The sequence below is a fragment of the Anguilla rostrata genome, chromosome 7 (assembly GCF_018555375.3).
Source record: "Anguilla rostrata isolate EN2019 chromosome 7, ASM1855537v3, whole genome shotgun sequence".
Lineage (NCBI taxonomy): Eukaryota > Metazoa > Chordata > Actinopteri > Anguilliformes > Anguillidae > Anguilla > Anguilla rostrata.
The window spans coordinates 52596573-52617250 of record NC_057939.1 but is presented as its reverse complement, the minus strand read 5'-3'; the positions used below and the strand labels follow the sequence as shown (position 1 = coordinate 52617250).

The 20678-nt window shown below is 41.6% G+C and overlaps 1 protein-coding gene across 1 annotated transcript; it reads right to left on the bottom strand.

Annotated features, from left to right (window-relative positions):
* Positions 1–7739: 7739 nt before the first annotated feature.
* LOC135260017 (melatonin receptor type 1A-A-like) lies at positions 7740–19487 on the bottom strand. The gene is made up of 2 exons (XM_064345071.1): positions 19054–19487; positions 7740–9350 (listed from the first exon to the last, which is right to left on the bottom strand). The coding sequence occupies exons 1-2, from the start codon at positions 19235–19237 to the stop codon at positions 8482–8484; spliced, it is 1053 nt and encodes a 350-aa protein (XP_064201141.1). The 5' UTR covers positions 19238–19487; the 3' UTR covers positions 7740–8481.
* Between the last annotated feature and the right edge of the window lie 1191 nt (positions 19488–20678).

Sequence of the window (20678 nt, the reverse complement as noted above, 5' to 3'; positions counted from 1 at the left end):
CAGGTGAAATAACAGTTAAAAATCTGTGTGATGGGATAAAGAGCAAAATAGCCTGACCCAAATGGTCTCTCCTCGTAGTGCTGAATATTGGATGCGCACATCATATCAGCCGCTTTCAACCGCCGAGTTCTATTTTTAAAGAGAGGGAGGCTCACGTGCGGTTGCAACCGGCAACAGACGGCTAAAAATAGAACTGGCTGGAGCAGCAGCTTGGGATGCTGAAGTCTAAACTAGCTTGTTTTAATACACAGGAGCCTATCAAATATGAATACTGGCACACAGTATGTTCAGCTCCCTGGTTATCTTGGGGACTGGTGTTTTGGAGTCACGTTGAGCATTCGGGCCCTGATTTTGTTTGTTTGTTTGTTTAATCATATTTGAATTACAGATACTCTGAATATGTTCAAAATGAATTATAAAGGAGTGGTGCTACTGAGAGAACACAGTACAACAATGAAAAAAAATCTGCAAAAAAAGTAGATTTTGCATTTAAAATAAACATCCTAGTTTCAGAACATGATGATATATTTTTATGATTAAAAAATATATTATTAAAATATAATCATACATTCTCATTTAAATGGGACATCTATTTTTGCATCACAGGGAAGCACTTCATACTGTTTTCACAATCATTACCAGTGGTTAGGTTAGTCTGTAAAGACATGGCTAAAATACTTCATTGATGAGTAAAGATTTTGTTTCTTCACAAAACTTGAACAATTATCCTTATAAATAAATTGCTAATATGTGTATTTGTGGACTAGCTCATTGTTAATATTTTGTAAATGCATCAGATGCTAATGAATGAATTTGCCATTAGAAATAAAATGTGTTACCTATGAAGTGAACTGCAAGTGCACGTGCTCCTTGCAAGTAAACACTGTCAGATACCTTGAAATCAGTAATAAATAAATAAATAAATAAATAAATAAACAAGCTATTGGTACAACAAAATGGTACAAGGCTTGTAACGTGATTTGTGCTGTGTGTTTGTCTTCCACTCAGGTCCATTACAGGTTAAGTGTTTTCCATTAAAAACACAATGCAGGTGCTTTCAAGTGTGCAAAAAAAACAAAAAAACATTGCTTGTGGGTTTTGATGTTGTGCGAGGCAGATGCCTGCTGACATGAATGTCTCTTCATCCGGCTGAGAACGTGTCGGCGAGGCAGAGACTGGAACAGCCGTGTCTGTCAGCAGCTGATTTTATTCTCCGCTGCTGCCTCTGGTGTTCAATGCCTTCAACACCCATCTTTCTCTTCCCCTCTCTCGCTCTCTCTCTCTGTCTCTCACACACTCCCTCTCTCTCGCTCTCTCTCTCTCTCGCTCTCTCTCTGTATCTCTCACTCGCTCGCTCTCTCTCTCTCTGTCTCTCTCACTCTCTCTCTCTCTCTCTCTCTCTCTCTTCACTAGTTAGTCACAGTTGTTTGGCTGAACACTCCACGTTTGCAAGTGACTAACCTTGTACAGTTTGTGTGGAAAAAGCACAGCTGCGCCAACATTGAACGGAGCAACCTTTGTAGCCACTGTGGCACTGCTGAATAATGAAATATGAAATAAAAAGTATGGCTTGCATGTGCTGCCCATGAAACTCTCCTTCTCTTCCTTCTTCAGCACTGTCTGCAGGGACAGCACCGCCTGCCCTTGGCTCTGTTGACTTTATAGTAACTGAATGTACTGTTCATTCTGTGTTGGGTTTTATCCAGTACAGACGGAGGGGGAGAGAGATGTGGGAGGGAGTTGGTTCAAACTATTTAAAGAGTAAACTGTAGGGTGGTGATGGTGGTCTGTGTGTGTCTGTGTATGCATGTGTGTGTAGTGTGTAGGGTGGATGTGGGGGATTGTGAACTTGACATTTTGATATTCCCTTTCAAAAAAATCACCCTCAACTCTTCATGGCTTTTTGGCCCCCAAATGAATCGTCTTTGACTGCGATACACTTAAGCTGTTTTTGGACTCATTTTGAGATTCGGGGGAAGCTCAAACATGCAAGGCAGCCAGCTCATTTCCTGCCCATTCCGGTCACGATGACTTTTATAGGACACAAAAGAATTAAGAAAACGGCTGAGTTATTATTATTTTTAAACCTGTATTTGGCTTTTGTTAACCCCTTACGATCACAAATGTGTGGTTGGAAAGTTCTTAACTGAACATCCAAAAAACATACAGGGCAGTTGCCATAGAGATGAGCATTGAGTTATGAGCCCATCACTCTTTTTGGAAGAATTTATTGAATCAAGGGAGAAATAAAGACTGACACGTTTTGGAGCGACTGACGAGTGAAGGATCTTTGCACTGAATCGCGTCAGTCTTTATTCTTCCCTCGATTTTAAACATTTGTCCAGGAAGAGTGCTGTCCTTAAGCCTCATAACTGCATACGGAAGCACAGACATGTAGGTAGAGGCCCAATCAGAGACGGGACCACATTGCATTGAACATGACCTAATTAACCCGTCATGCAAGCTCTTTACACAGACTAAGAATACTCTCCACAACTACTAAATGCAATATGACTGCAGATCATTTTAAATAATGCAATGGCTGGATAAAAGGAAGCACATCCAGAACACACATACACACACACACAAAGTTCTTAGCAGATACCAGTTTTATTGCACCACCATATTGAGAAGAAATTCTGGAGGAAAAGGCTAAAGCCTACTTGATCTCGCAGATTAAATTCACATTCTAATAATGGCTCTGATAAGAGCTGTCCAGAAACTGAAATGGCACACTTTTTATATGAGCATCACTCATTTACAAGGTCAGCCCCGGTGCAATGGATTCAAGCAGAACTTACGTAGCCTGCACTTTTAACATTTTTTAAAAGTTTTTTTTATTTTGTGGGGAGACACATACTGTTCTAAGAAGCTTACTGGAGAAACATTTAAGAAGAGTTGTTTTTGCAATTGTGGAATGATACATGTTAAGTGCTGTACAGTGTTACAAAACACAAGTGCAGCAAATACTACTATGATTCAAATGTAGTCATAAGCATGTCTGCAATGCTCTTGATCTGAAATATAGACAATACCATCAGTTTAATATGTTATATAATAATGTAGAAGGCAGGGATTGTTCATAAATGACTTAATGGCATAAATGATTAAATGTGTGCCTCTTGCTTCTTTTGTCAGGGACTGTGCATTGCTGCTCAATTGGAAATTTTAATACATTTTTAGGAGAACACACTTACAATCTTACTGTGTACATAGAGAAATGTGGGTATGTATCAGGGGTCATGAGACTGGAGGAAGGCATTCTGAAACAGACACAGGCAGCAGATGGCAACCAATGCAGGGAGAAGACAGTTGAATGGTGTGTGTGTGTGTGTATGTGCATGCATACGTGCGTTATTGTATGTGTGTGCATGTTTGTGTATGTTATTGTATGTGTGTGCATGTAGGTGTGTTTGTGTGTGTTATTGTATGTGTGTGCATGTATGTGTGTTTGTGTGTGTGTGTGTGTGTGTTGCTTTTTTCCTGATGGCATTTTCATGTGGTAATCAGCAGGAAAGGGAGGCTGCTGCCTGATTATCCTTGCAGAACTGTGACCCCCGTTTGAAGTGAAGACAATTACAGCGCTTCAGAAGCCTGCACGACAGAGAGACTGGCTTGAATAACTTATCCTCCCTGGAGAATTGTGAGATTTGTGATGTGGTGTCCTTGAATTCGCCCCTTCATTACATTATTAGTGTGTTTTAGAGAGGAAGGGTGCATAATTAATGTCAATGATAGAGCAACAGATGATGGGGCACATGTAGACTGGCTCTCCGGGTAAGAGGGGTTTAAGTTGCCCTAAATGCCCCAGTTCATCCCAGCACAAAAAGCAAAATAACAATACATGATACTCTACATTCAGCCAACAGGATGTTTGAATAATCTTCATTCTTCTCTGTGTGTACTCTAGTGGCAGGCTCTTTTGAAACATGCACTCAAGATTTATACAGTTCTTTTTTTGCGAACCCTGAAAGAAAAATGATTGAGAGAATAACATGACATTTGGGGTCCATCTATAACAGTCATTGCTATACTATACTAATAATATTTGCCTGTACGATTACGTTCAAGCCCGTCACCACTGAGAAAGGCTGAGTATATTCCAGCCTTCTCAGAGACTGTTCCTGAATATTTATGAAGCCATAAATATAGCGCCTTTGAACATAATATTCACTTTTAAAAAGCCGCACATATGTGGAGAAATGTAGAAACTTGTGCAGATATTGCAAACTAGCCATTAGGGAGCCAGTTTGGTCATGCATACTGCAGGTCCTGCTCATGAGATTTATTAATCTTGTATATAAGAATATTGACATGAAACACTGAATTTTTCCAGTGAGTTTCTTTATTCTTAATGAATCAGACTCCCATATTTGAGTGCCACGCTTCCTGGATCTCCAACACTGAGGCTCGTTTTATGCTGATAATTGGCAAGAAAAGTTTGCACGTGCAATGATGAACCGAACTGACTGCAGAAGTACATATATACTGTACAAAAAAATGTTTCAGTGGAAGGACCAAAAACCTATTCTTTCTATTGTTTCTATCTCTTTTTTTTAATAAGCACTACTTAGATCAATTTATTGTTTATAATGAAATAATTTTGCACTTTTCTCACCCCAAAATATTACTCATTTTTCTCATAGATCATATGACCTTGGAATTTAATCTGTACTATATCACTGTAAATTTTTGTTCTGGAAAAATTCAGTGGTGATCCAAATAAAATCAAGCTACTCAACCATAAGTGCTTCATTTGTTTTTTGAAAATCTAAGATAAACCTACAAAATATGTGTGCTTAGATAAAATCTCCAAAAAAAAAAAAACAAAACCAAACAAAATGAGGTATTGAATTACATTTGCCACAACAAGGTTTTTCAGAGGGAAATTCCTTTCAAAATAACAAAAAAGCAGGCAATTCCTTTATAGGCCATTTCACCGCCAACCCCCCCCCCCCCACCCCCCCCCCCAAAGAAAGCACAGCATCGCATGAAATCTTATTTCCAAACAAAACAGATGAAATGTAAATGTGGGTAATTCCATTAGGGCTGTAATAACGTTTTTTTTATTTGGCTCCGCGGTTGAAAACTCGAACATTATCCCCATTGCTGCGCCAGAGCTTGTTTAGGAGCGGGAATGGAAACGGCTGATGGCGGAATCTCTTCCGCGTGCTCCGCGCTGCTTTCCTTTCGCCCGAACGAACACAAACAGCGAAGCGCGGCGGAGCCAATGGGCCGAGCCGGGGACAGCCGGGCGAGTTCACGCCGGAGTCAGCGGGCGTAGGGGAGCCGGCTCTCTCCTCTCGAACGCCTCTCCCCCATTGGCCGACAGGGGGGGGGGGGGGGGGGGGGGTGACAGAGCCTCATTGTCTGCCAACACGCGAAAACGCCAGGACGTGCGACGCTTGGACCGGCTGGAGCACGCAACAGCCGCGCTGCTCAGGGCTGTGCAGCAGAGGTAGGACCTTCCTGCTGAGAGGTGACAGTGCTGCCCACCGCACCACCGTGCCACCCTATGGGCCAGCATAAGCAGTATAAAAGGCGAAGACCAGCAAAGCTAGCCGATTAGATGATTAGCAGAGGGATCCCTCTTAATAATCGCAATATCAGACAACATGTGCTCTCAATGTACCACGAGTAGGATGAGCTTTGGAGAGCCATTCAATGCATGGAATTGTATCAGAAAATCCATAAATACTTTACTGTTGGCCAGCACTTCTGAGCGTTTATTAAATACAACACCACACAGCAGCTGTGTGCTGTAAAACTTCATTTTGAATGTGCTGTTGGGTGCACAGTGTAAAATTAAATCCAATGTGCCTCAATCATCTGTGAATTAGAGGGGTACGGCATTTCATTCTGGGTCAAATGTATGACAGGTCTATTTTTTTTGTTGTTGTTTTTTTCTTGATTGCACAACATTATGAAATGTAATTAAAAAGACTAAACTCACCAGAAGGCAATTTTCCATTGTAAAAGGCAATGATATTTTATTATTTTTCTCAAGGTCTGTTCATTTTGCCTGCAGCAGCTCAATTTCAACAGCTCAATTCCAGCAGATTGGCTCCGGGTGCTTTTGATGGGGCGAAAACGGACTTTAGAAAGTAAATGTGTTGAGGAGTAAAGGAAGAAAAACAGCCTGCACAGTGTGTATGACGTCACATGAGGGGGATGTCACAGACCCATCTGCTGAATGCCACTGAATGATGTTCTATGGTTGAAATGAATACGATCTGCTGTACAGCAAATGGTTCCATAAGATACACATATATTTCCATGCATACACATGGCTGTCATTCTGCAGAAAGGATGCACATATATTTCCATGCATACACATGGCTGTCATTCTGCAGAAAGGATGCACATATATTTCCATGCATACACATGGCTGTCATTCTGCAGAAAGGATGCACATATATTTCCATGCATACATATGGCTGTCATTCTGCAGAAAGGATGCACATATATTTCCATGCATACATATGGCTGTCATTCTGCAGAAAGGATGCGCATATATTTCCATGCATACATATGGCTGTCATTCTGCAGAAAGGATGCACATATATTTCCATGCATACATATGGCTGTCATTCTGCAGAAAGGATGCGCATATATTTCCATGCATACATATGGCTGTCATTCTGCAGAAAGGATGCACATATATTTCCCTGCATACACATGACTGTCATTCTGCAGAAAGGATGCACATATATTTCCATGCATACATATGGCTGTCATTCTGCAGAAAGGATGCACATATATTTCCATGCATACATATGGCTGTCATTCTGCAGAAAGGATGCACATATATTTCCATGCATACATATGGCTGTCATTCTGCAGAAAGGATGCATATATATTTCTGTGCATACAAATGGCTGTCATTCTGCAGAAAGGATGCACATATATTTCCATGCATACATATGGCTGTCATTCTGCAGAAAGGATGCACATATATTTCCATGCATACATTTCAATTGCTGGTGCACGCATTTTATGGCCAGAATTAGCCACCTTCTTTTCATGAAACTCATCAACTGATTAACCCCCCTGCGCCTATTGTATTTCATATTCATCACCGAAATATAATTTTCGAAAAACTAATGGTTGAGAATGGAGTAGCAGTCTATGGAAAATTATTATTTTCCTGAATTGCTCGTCATGCAAGTCATAATTATGGAATATGAGGAAGCAATAATTATGTGAAGTGAGGGTCAAGGGTGCATTTATTACATTAAAAATATGAATTCTGAAGATAACTCTACTACATATTAATTACTGAATTGGATTATGAGATGGGTAGTTCTGCCATATTCTCACTTACAAATGTATTTTTTAAACTCAAATACTTTTTGAGTTTAAAAAATAAACTTGCATTTTCACTCAGGGAATTTGATGCAATTCAGAGTCTTAAGTCCCCTTGGGAAATGCTCATATGCATATAACTGAAGTGCATCAGAGTGCGACAGACAGATTTGTAAAGGACGACTCAATCTTCATTTAAGGCACTGAATTCATGCCCGTGAAATACAGCATTCCACACCAACAACGAGCAGCTGGAGGAGATGAATGAATATTAAGTAGCCTGCTGTGTATTAGGCGTATGTCTGTGCATTTCAGACGGCAGCAGCTTTGCCACCACCAGCTTCGGTGATCAAAATGGCGAAGGAGCGTTCGGAGAAGGCAACCGAGATGACGGAGCGGAGCGCCTGTCCACCGGACACGGAGCGTGACACCTGGAGATTTCATCAGCGTTTATTTCATCATCCTTCACATTTCACAGCTTGATAAACAAAACCGATCGATTTTCAGCCACATGCCAGTTTGTATAATCCAGATTACACGTTCACGCTCTGAAATGGGGGGGGGGGGGGGGTGTTGGGCATTTAAATGACAATATCATTACAATTCTTCAATATGCATTTGATTCTATCAACGGCAGGCCCATGCACATTTACAATTCACTCATTGCATACGACATAGTACCGTAGAACGTTTTTAATAAAACAAATTATTAAGGACAGGAATGGGTATTAAGCAAGGTAAAACAGGCAACAACAAAATAATTTCTGGGAAGGATTCAAATTTCAAAATAACATTTAAATAATCAACCTCTGCAACAAACAAACATATCTGTTTCTGTTTCATCATTTAAGGTTAGAGTGTGCTGGATTTTATATTTGTAAACTTAGTGCCATTTCCTCGCTAAACTGACAATCAGGGTTTACATGAACTCATTTTCATTTGCTTAAAATAAACATATTGACACCATCCTGGTACTGCAGATGCAGATGAGAAACGGGTCATAACAGTAATGCACTTTGGAAATAAACTGAATTTGTAGTACAGCACATCTGTCCTGTTGGTGTCATTGTGTATTGGAATCCCCAGATGGTCCTAAAACTGGAAGCTGTTTATAATAATATTTGGTATGTTTTTTTTCTGTCTCTCTGAATGTTGGGAATGCCTGTAACCGTGCACTCACACGGAGTCAACTTTGACCCGGTTGTTATTTGTCATTAGCGGCGACGGCTTGCTTTTGATCCGTTCCACCGCCTCGTTGGAGCTGTCGGTGGAAAAGAGCCGGGCGGTGCAAAGGGAGACGATTATTCTCTTGTACTCTCTCCTGAAGTTCTGGTTGAGGAGCCCGTAGACGATGGCGTTCAGGCAGCTGTTGAAATAGGCCATGAAGTAGCTCGAGACGAAGAGCCACTCGGGTATGAGGGGCGTGACCACACCTGGATTGACGGCCACGGCCAGGCCAATGAAGTTGAGGGGCCCCCAGCACACGGCGAAGAGGACGAACACCACGAACATGGTGACGAAGTTTCGCACGTCGTGCGGCGTTAGCTTGGGCCGCACGTCCGGCTTCACCCTCCGCCTCACCTGGATGACCAGGATCCAGATCCGCAGGTAGCAGTAGGTGACGATGAGGATGGGCAGGATGAAGTGGAAGAAGACCACGGCGATGGTGTAGGCCGAGCTGGCGGACTGCGCGAAGGTGCAGGAGTACACGCGGGGGTCGTACCGCAGCGACCCCACGAACAGGTTGGGCACGATGGCCACCACGGTCAGCAGCCAGATCAGGACCACGTAGCACAGGGAGTTCTTGTCGCTGTACAGCTTGTCGTACTTGAGGCTGTGGCAGATGTAGCAGTAGCGGTTGATGGCGATGCCGGTGATGTTGAATATCGACCCGATGACGCTGAGCCCCATGAGGAAGCCGCTGACCTGGCAGTGGGCATTCCCCAGGCTCCACCCGTTGTGAAAGATGGACGTGAGAACCAGGGGATACGGATAAATGGCCACCACGAGGTCCGCCACAGCGAGACTCACAACAAACACGTTCCCTGCAAAAGAAAAAAAAACAAAACGTCACGATGAAGTCGGACATCCTTGAACCTTGAAGATTCACTTGTAAGAGAAATTAAAACCAAACTATGCATGCATGCTTAACATAAGATTTCTATTATTCTCTGCTCAACATCATTGATTATTAGACAACTTTAGTTTATCATTAGATAAGAAAGTTTATTTTAAGATATTTGATAGAGTGATTTTACGCTTACCACATTTGACTCCATTTTATTCAATTGTACTGTTTACTGGGTTTTGATTTTTAAAAAAAACAACTTCACTGTGTACATATTCACAGTGCAGTGCCTGCACATCACTTGACAGTCCTTATGGTACATTTGGCTGCTATATGAGGTTACATTTACCGTTTAAAAAAAAAAAAAGCTGAACATTACTAGTGTTGCTTAAGTGCTCAGGCACAGTAAAATGTCCAGCATTAATTCGACTCTTAACGAATACATTTTGGTTCCACATTTCAGAGTTGAATTAACACTGTCATGTTGAAAGAGACACAGGACATTTTACTGTGTGCAAGGCAGTGGTAAACCAGATTCCTGACAAGCTTTACCGCAAACGACACTGAGCATCTTGCGTTTTCTCAGTTGTCGGAACAGCTACGTTACACCACGCAGTAAACAATAGCTGAGGTCGAGAAGCTGCCCTTTGCCCTGTCTGTTCAGTTGTCAGTCCATTTTTAGAAAACTACTGGCACATCCTATGCTAGAAATGACAGGTACCTGAATTTAATGTGATGGGCGTTGCTGGGAAGGTGTCCAGATGGTAATTGATATACCGTACTGTAGCTACGGTAATTGTTTTAAAATCATTAGCGCCCTTTATCTGGATTTAGCAGAATGGCAGTTCCGTCTGGGATTATCTTGTTAAATTAGCCGCAATCACATGCTGGTTGGTCTCACGGGGAATGAGGTGTACAGTAATGACTGTAGGTTTAGTTTAGCTGTTTTAGTTAATAAAGAATTAAGGTTATGATAATGACAGTGGCGACAACCTCTGAAATGCTTTATGATTTTAGGCGCAGATCTACTTTCGAGGTCAAAAGTAGCGCTGCTATTTGCTTTCTTTACCTCTGATGGATGTCAAATAAGATTCATGGCAAGACAAACAGCATGCATTTGTTTAGAATTTACATTCATTAAATGTGTCATAAGAGTAAACCTGGCCAGTCTTAGGTGGCTATATTTACATAGAGAAATGTGGGTGGGGGGGAAAAACACCTGTTGACATAAATGTTGGCAGTGATGGATTAAGTACCTAGCCATCACTTCTACATTACAGATGAGGAATGTGTCTGTTACAGAGACATTGATACTTCCCTGTCGGGAAACCGGATCTTTGCATTTCAAAAAATGTCCTCTCGACGGCGAGACAAGGAACAGTACATCCAGGTTTAGATTGTCAGCAGTCAGCCCTCAAGGTCTCTGTTTTGAGGGAATATTGCCGTCTGAACGGTCTCACCCCTGAACTCGCTCTCTCTCCCACTCCTCCGCTCTCTCTCTCTCTCCTGCAGCTGCCAGTCGCTGCCCGCACCTCTGGCTTTGGGGTTACGAGCAGCTCAACCACACTGCCTGCCCTTTCTTTTAATACGCTGTATACGGCTAAGGAAGGTAGAATTAGTGCTGTCTGAAGAAACTTGTTTTGTCGCCTGTCTGTAACTCAGGGGTGTGCAGGGGCAGTACAGGGCTGTGTACCTTTTGAGGGACAGGTGATTAAAGTGAGAGAAAGGGCACGTCACCCAGAGCAACAGTTTTACGACACCCAGTAAGCCTTGGTCTGCAATGCCATTCAACTAATCGACTCTAAAAATCTGTTGACTGAAAAAAAATTTTTTTTATTTCCATTAAGCAAATCGTATTTAATGTGTGTTTTTAATACAGCGTGTGAAATACTGGATCACGAGCAGGTTGGTCTTCGTTTGTTGAGAATTAAAAACACGCAGAGCTCCTGGGGGGTTTCGACTGCGTTCCCCTGTTTCTCTGCATTGCATCAGCCAGCACACGCCACGGAACACGCTCTGGGAGACTCTCATTAAAGCTTAATTTGATTTCCCTGGGCCAAGGTTTATCCCAGTTAATATCTCCAAGATTAAAATGATTCATCATAATTCCGAGCACCTTTTATAAGTCCTGCACTTTCAAGATTTTACTTATTTAATTTAAAAGAAATTTATCAGTGGACTTTTCTAAGGTTCAATTTATCTCGCTCCGTTAAATCTGTTTCCAATTTATCATGGATATTTTCGTACATTAAAGATGATGTATTTGCCTTGCAATGAAGCTACTTCACAGCATTTCACCATGGCCAGGTCCGCAGATCTGTTATCAGTAATTAAGTGCCTGACCTCTTATCTACACCAAAATTACCCACTTGAATTCTATCGCTATAATTTTCAGTTTGTCAGCCTATTTTTTTTATTTGTATATTTATTGCATTTGAAGATCATGCACTGTGAAAAAACCTGTCCTACGCATTCTGTGTCTCACTGGAGGAAATAGAGCGGGGGGAAACACCAGCGGTTTTTGCGATTCGTGTCAGTTCGTCGCTCACCAAACAGCGGGAAGCAAACAGCAAACGGCTATGATGTTAAAATATAAAAAAAAAAAAAACAAACAAAAAAAACAAAACACCTTTCCCTGCGATAGATTGGCGACCTGACCAGGATGTATTCCTGCCTCCCGCCCAATGCATGCTGGGAAAGGCTCCAGCACCCTCTGCGATCCTGACCAGGAATAAGCGGGTAAAAATAATGAATGGACGGATGGAAAACAAAACATCAAGAAGAATGTAAAGAAATGAACTGTGATGATTTGGACACATCTAGCGATGCACTTGGACACAATCGTCAGCGATGCTTCCTGGGGTCTACGGGTGTTTCAGGTCCTTGAACATCGGACGCCCTCGCCCAGGAGACCCAGCTGGGTTGAACAGGTCCCGGCTTGTGTCCAAGTCGCATTCCTCGCCCACGGACCCATCCTCCCGATCCATAGCCCTATGTCGAGGCGAGTTTAGCTGCCTCTGCGGTGGGTCTGATGGCCTTCATCTTCTGCGCTCCAGTGATCGCCCAGGGGCATGTAGACTCTGCAGAGCGACTTCCAGACAAAGCCTCCGCCCCTCCAGCCCCCACCGGCAAACACCTTGCCCTCCAGCCCCCGTCTGTGGCTCTGCTGGACCGGGTCCTGATACTTCACCCCCTCTTCCTTTCATCGGCCTCCTCCTCCATCCCGTCTTCCCAGCATGACTGCCGTTACCGTTAGTTCTAGCATGACCGCCTGCTTTGATGTCTCTGAGCGCAGGACCCCCTCCGGCCCGAATGAGGTCACTGCAGTGGAGTCTGGGAACTTCAGCTGTCTCCCCAGGAGCCAATCCGACGCTGTTGTAAGAAGGCTCGCCAGTCTTCATTCCATTTCTCCTCGGCAGATAGTGGAATACCTTTATTTCTGAAGCAACTTTACCTGCCACTGGGATCCATGCTGAATGACTTATCTCTTACAGTACGTTTTGATCATTGGCATTTTAATCTGCAATCAATGTAAACTGATAGAATATAAAGCAAAACAGAACGTCTCTGCATGCATTATCCACTGAGTGGGCAACCCAAGAAGAGCCGTTTAGACATGGAACTGACATTGAGTATTAGCCTCTAATTTCACATTAGCAGGCAGGTCATTGATCATATTACCCAAACACTTCAATTTGTGGCTGCAACCTTTTCAGAACGGTGAAGACAAATGTGAATTGCAGCACAAATACAGGCTTGCTGCATCTTACAGCAAGTGTGATCTTACATGATGGAAAGATGGATTCCCTGCTCTAGGAAAGTTAGTTGTTCATAAACCTTGTGTTCCAATAATCCCAGACAACGACCCATGCATATATACAAGTGCCATGACTATGCAAGATGTGCTATGACTACACAAGAAAAGCAGCGAGAAATCAATAAATACAATGAATAAAATACCCATGGCAAAATCATTTAGTCTGCTCAAGTAAATGAAAATGGTTTGTCTGGAAATGACCTTGTATGATTTTTACTGCACATCCTGTTGTAAAAACGAGTATTTACAATTACACTGAGCGGAGCAATGGCTGTTCATGCTGAAAAGCTGAGCTGTCAACAGACAGTAAGTGGCAGAGACAGACATATACATGTAACAAGATCCTAGACTTCCAGAGGATTTGTGGGTCAGACATTGACTGCAGAATTGAATACGCAGCGAAAACCTGAGAATTTTGCTCACCATAGACAGATGTAATGACATTCATCACAAACACAGCCAGAGCTCTAACAACTAGATTCTGCAAATTAATGTTCATCCGGATTCTGAAAATAATTATTACATCAAATACCTTTTCTTCATGCTGGAATGAGCCGTCTTAAATCTAATTAATTTCTCCATTTTCCTTGAACAACTTACGGCTCACAGATCACGCCAGAATTAAATAAATCCTGACTTCAACCAATAAAGGAGACAGAGAAATTCATATTAATCGCAATATGATTCAGTTCCCTGGCTAAGGTCAACGATCTTGCAGCAGTGTCATCAGGATTTCCTTTTTATTTTTGACAGTATTGCATGGGTGGGCAGATTAAAAATAATGTCTCAGTGCACTTGAAGCTGATGACTGCATAACACGTGAGATCATCATTTAATATCTCAGCACACACCCCAGATTTCAACGTTTCGAAAAAATTTTCCCTCAGCAGGAAATGGTAGCTATTCAGCCATGCATCACTAAAATGGCAGTTTCACACATGAAAAACAGCCATGCCGACAAACATCACTCCCTAATTGGTCTTAAAGTGGAGTGTGATATTTTCATTGATGGGGAGATTGGTGATTATAGATTCGCCAGTAACTGATTTCAAAAGCGTACTTCATTCATTTTTAATTATTTATAATTCAAAGATACCCTGAAGGGGAATGTGTATTGGACCAAAGTTATTGTCGCATTTTGACGCCTCTATGAATGTTGATTGATTTGTGGGGCAGCTGAAAGGATGCCATAGGTGAAATCAAATAAGTGACACCCAATTCCAGACGCCATTGTACACATTTATACTGTACATTGCAAACAAGATTTCCGGTATGACAGACTGAGGAAAGCTACTGTGAATCCACATTTACACATATTTTGTTTGTTTTTTAAAGTGGTATTAGGTGCATGGAGGTAAGGCCGAACAGCATACCAGGAACCACTGATCTCTAGTCTACTAGTGATATCTTGCCTTTTTGTTTGTCAATTTAAATTGCTTTCACAGGTATCATACATATGATTTTATGTAACGTTCATTCGGTATCAACGCATTTTTAATTGACCAAATACACTGCGGACAGAGAGGCACTTAATTCAAGCTGTTCGCCTGCATAATGAAACCCCAGCTCTAGTGGTGCAAAACAGGGCCTTCTCTCCGTCACACGTACTGTGCAGGTAACGTGCTGAGCGCTGTTCCTCGTGAATGAGCATACATTTTACTTCATATACCAGAGCCGGAAGGCTTGCTGTGACGCCACTGCCGCTCACATCAAGTAAGACGAGGGCATATCACGTCGTGATTTCAGATTAAACAAAGTCTCCTCTGATTCAACAGCAAGGTTTTGAGAGATTTTTATTAATTTATTTATTTTCACAAAAAAACCCGCCTACTTCTTCTAAATCGGTCTTCGCTACGTGGCTTTATTGCAGCATGTTTCTCTTTCTCAACCCTGGACTGGATGAATATTTTTTTCCCGCACATCTGAAACGAAACAGTGTTACTGGCAGAATTTGCATGCAGATGCACACACAAACTGCACCGCGTTATTTTTTTTTCCCCTAACAGTAGGACTGCCGCGCTCGAGCGATGGAAACTGACAGCGCTGTCACTGCGTATGAATCTCGAGACGCTGAATTTATTTAATAAAGCAGGAAGACGTGGGGGAGAGAAGAAAGCGACCGTGGCGTGTCGCCGAGGAACAATGGATCCTTGCATTATTTGTGAGGGCGGAAACAAACCGGGCCTTCTTGTGCGTGTTACGATTGTCCGCGACACTCATGAAATATTCCCACGGTGGAGCGGCTACGCGCCGGAGAAAAAACCTAACGAAGCGCACGTAGCAGGAGGCTAATGGACCAATCACAGGGTGGATACGACCTACTAATCTGTGCATGCGGAGCACAGTACACAATCGGACGACGCACACTTCACCCCTTGATGACCGTTAGGAGGAAAGGCATCACACATGTCGAGGGATGGTTCCTGTACTGATCGTCCACTGATCTCCTCTACGTCGCGTCAGCACTTTGATATTGTGCAGAAAGTGGGAATGCTTATGTCTATCTGAAACATAAAGAGCAACTGCAGGAAACAATAAATCATATTAATTTTATTAATATTATTCACGCCTTTCATGTTTGTTTCCATATTGAGCAATGTAAACAGGATGGGCGGAAACATAAATGTATTCAAATGTATGCACATTGTCATTATGTGTGCTGCAACATGATAAAAGAAAAATGCACGTGCAGTTTACATGACCTTCATACCTGGGAAGAAATGCATTTCCTCTTATTCATGTGCCCAGCTATTTCAATGAGCGAGTGACACTGACACAGTAACATTGGTCAGTAACCAGAATCCTAACAAGTCAAATGCATTAATATTAAAATAAGCATCAGTAAGGAATTAACAATTCCCATCAGTCCCCCACAGTTTGCTTCTGAAAACAATCTGGTATGAAACGATATCAGAACATCAGAAAAAAACAAACAAAAAGGAGGGCAACCAGCAAACGAAAGATGGAGGACAGCTGTGCGTGCTAAACCTGGCACAGAAGCAAACGGTAGATTTTCCTGCAACCCCCCCCCCCGCCTAAAATCTGTCCCCATGACCTGAAGCTCGATGCCACAGTTGCCTCTCATTCTCTCATTATGCAACAGACAGCAGCCTCATTCATGCCACCCCTGACAGGAGAGCACACTCATCGCTGAATTCTACTGACGTCATTGACTCCACGTGTCTGAGAGAGAGAGAGCGAGAGAGAGAACAAGGGGGAGAAAGAGAGGGCGAGAGAGAGAGGGGGTGAGAGAGAGAAAATGAGAGGAAGAGAAAAAGGGTGAGAGAGAGGGGGTGAAAGAGAGAGAGACAGAGAGAGGGGGTGAGAGAGAGAGAGACAGAGAGATAGAGAGAGAGAGAGCGGGGGATGAGTGTGAGACAGAGAGAGAGAGAGAGAGAGAGAAAATGAATGTTGCCTGGAGCATATTGTGCTGCATTTGAACAGGCTTTTAACCATTCCACATGTAGTGCAGACACACTTTCATCAGAAAGCACTGCACTCATTCACACTAGCCACGGAGGCAGCCAGAGCACAGCCGCTTGCATTTAGACTAACAAAGCAGCCATATGAAATAACCTTACACAGCACTATTTACTTTGGTACAGTCAGCTTGGTAGATGATGCGTTGCATTGACTCATTCACGTTTGGGACCATGAGCATGAGCATTTTGATAGCTTTCACTCACTTCACATATTTACATAAGGAGACCTTTGTGGAGCGTCTGACAATTTTGGTTTTAGCATCCTTTTTGGTCTATATGCAGACAATTAAGTCCTATGCAATTGAAGATGTCTGATTTTGCATCTGATTTCATTTTTACTTAGGTTAACAGCTGCATTTGTTTCTTACAATTAGACTCAACAGTAAGGACCTGGGACCTTAGAGGGACTAACACAACTTAAAAAAAATTAAAAAAAATTTTTTTTTTTTACATTGTATCCATTCATACAGCTGGATATATACTGAAGCAATGCAGGTTAAGTACCTTGCTCAAGGGTACAACGGCAGATCAATCAAACCGGTGACCTTTTTGGTTACAAGATCAGTAGGTTGCCCTACCCATTATAGGCTACTACGCTTCCGCCCAGTCTTTCTGTACAGCCTGATGTATACACAGGCCACTCCACAGAGTGAGATCTCTTGTACTTTTTGTGTTACAGCACTATTTCAAGGGGGTGATTGACGGGTTAAAACAGAGCTGCATAGCTCTGGCCCTGGTTTCCGTTCCAACCAATTACCTTAGTTTTAGTTTTCTGACAGCTCTAGAAACCACAATGGTTTGCTCAATCCAGTACTTGAGCGCAGAAAAAAATCTTTAGAATACACGTGGGCTTTGGCTGTAGCCAGCGCTTATACAAACGTGAGATCAATCTATGATTGAGCTAATTAAATAATTAGGAGCAGAAGTCGACTCGGCACAAAATCCTTTGTTCATTTTCTTCTATACAAGATACTGTGAAAACTACTGATAAATGTGTGGAACATTTCAGGATAATCTCCCTGGGCATGACAGGTTATTTGTTATGTCATGTAATGTGTCTTATATAATGTCTAACGTGTGATGCAATCCAGAAAGAACGGAAGCGCCGCGGCCAAGACGAAATTTGCATTCATGTGTGGAACGTACACCAACACCTGCACGCACCTTGAAGGCTACGCATTCTTGACTTTAAACTATTATGAAACTACGTCAGCTAATCAGTTTACATTACATTAACAACCTAACAAAAACAACAACAACAATAATAATAATAATAATAATACATTTACTCAAATTGTATTTGTCTATATACAGTGATCACATTATTGTATATAGAACACAAAACATGTGCATACGTTAAATCTTCGCCCGTCAAAAATGAAGAAAAATGCAGTAACAAACACACATAAAACACTGGCTAGTTCCCGATTGCGAAATATAGCTCGAGGAGCATCGCGTAGTGTAAAACGTGACGCCACTCATGCAAAAAATTTTTTTAGGCTGCTCGAGCACCCTCGCTACTTTATACACGCCCATCTGTCCGTAAACAAGTGAGCCCTGGTAGATCCTCATCGTCCCAGGATGTCATGGTTAGGAGCTATAACATTAGGCTACTTCAGAGGCCACCCTATCCAACGAGTGCATCCAAATAACATCGTCCCTTCATTCTGACACTGCACTCATTCGGACATCTTTTTCAATTATTTAAGCAAGTGGCCTATTTCTTGCATAGACATACAATGTGCCACAATCAAACCTATGATATATTGTCATAGCTATATTTAAGATGGTCACAAAAAGGTTACAACACATTTCGACAAAATTTCACAACAGTAGTCGATTGACATAGATCAAATATAAAAGCAAAACAGCTCAGCCTTTTAATGAGGTTATTGATATGTAATTGTTCCAATATTTGAGTGTAGACACGTTCAGTTGCTGATTTTGTTCTTTTGACGTAGTTTTCAATATGCAAACAATATATTACATTTACTCTCAAAGTCATACAGCCGTAAATAAAGTCGCGATGGCACTAGATATCTGTAAATTATTCGTGTTATCATCTCTCGCGCGCTCTCTATCGCCATAATAAGTACATAAACTGCAACTTTCTAACTTTGTAAACATTCAATCAGTAGCCTAATGTACGTCTAACCCATAGTTATCCGGCAGCTTTCAGTGGCACGCGCGCCTAGTACCGTCATTTCACTAGAACTCTTACTATCAGCAGGCTATTTAACGTCCGTTATTAGCATAGGCAATATTCAACAATGCATTGCTGTAAAAACAAAGAGGAAATGGTTGTGCATAATATCCCATCGGGGAGGGTTATGTTACGCTCTCGAATACAAAATATTGATACATTTTCGTTTGTCTCTTACCTGCATTCCTGAGTTTTTTGTTTCTATAAACGGAAAAAATAACCAAAAGGTTGCCCAAGATGTCAACCACAATTGTAAATATCAGAAAGCTTCCCAAAGTCGTAGCAACCCACGGCGGACGACTCAGATTTAGCTCATTTGTGCCCAGCGAAGAATTGTTCAGATGACTTCCATTTATTCTCATTGTATCTTAGCCCCTACTTTCTCATTCAGCAATATAAATAACAGGTTCTGTCTCCATAGGTGTTGTAGTTTCTGGTTGCAAAGTAGCTGTCATGTTCCGTGTGTTTCTTCCTCTCCATTGTGTAGCTACTTCTGTCATCCGATAACTTTTTTTTTCCCCAAAATGCACGTGTCTACACTTTTATTGCATAGTATCTACCCATCACATTGTTGGTATGTGACAATTTGAGCTCTTCCATCCATGTCATGATTGGTCGGTGCTCACAGAAACGCTGCCCCCGCGTGGAACGTAGCTGCAAATGAACTTCCAATCTCGTGCGACGTTCTATGTTCCCTGTTCATTCATATTAACCTTGGAGTGATGAATCGTTCATTTATTCATGCGTTCATTCATTATTATTTTGTTCATCATTCATGCCTAATTCATTATTCCATCAATTCATTCATACGTTCATAATTCAATTCAATTAATTAATTCATTCAAAAAAAAGCTTCACCGTAAATAAATATCAATCACTCCACATTTTATAAATAAAAGAAAATGACCTAAAAGGTGTGCCGTGTTTCAGTATTAAAACGTATATTCCTTACATTTGATTTTCTCACATTTTTAAAATTTAAAAAGACATCAGCAAAATTAACAAACTGCAATTAACTTTCCGGTATAGCTGATACGAGTTTATCGCCATCTAAAGAACGGAACTTCAGGATGCAATCTGATCTTGGTGATTAAACAGTTAGAAAGTAGCACAATCAAAGCATATACCAATAGGCCTATATAAAAAAATAAAAAAGAAACAAAAATGGATTACACTGGTGAAAAAAGGTGGGGTGCATGGAGAAAAGGTCATACAGTGGAGGACAAATATTAAAAAAGACGTAAATTAGTTTTTCTTTAGTAGGGAGGAAAACTTCTGAAAAAAATATTATTGTACCTCTTACCCTTATGTGATTTTCAGTAATCGTGAACTACTCAAATACACACCTTCGAAATACACGCAAAAAGACACCGTCATGCAAATGCCTTGTTCCAAGGCGATGTCTTTGTACAATCGCTCAAAGAGGAAAGGAAATAAAGAAAGGATGAAACAAACAAAATGCCAAGAGAGTGTCCAGGAATGGTGTGTTTCCACACCAATTAATGGTTTCATAGGTAACCGGTAACCCTGCATTTTTAAATTTTTTATTATTCTTGTAATGCTCAAATGTTGAATGAAAATACTTCCAGTCACAGATGTCAAAGGGTGCTCCCAAATGCTGTAGATATTGTCTGCAACGAACGAGTTATTTCGGTGTCAAATGACCACAAAGACATCACTGTACAGTCGCAAAAAAACATGCGTCCATCTTGTAATTCAGACCGACAAGTTAAAGGTTACGCGATGGGGTGGTTCATTGGAAACAGAACTTGATGCAATTTTAAATATGAAGTTAACATCTGA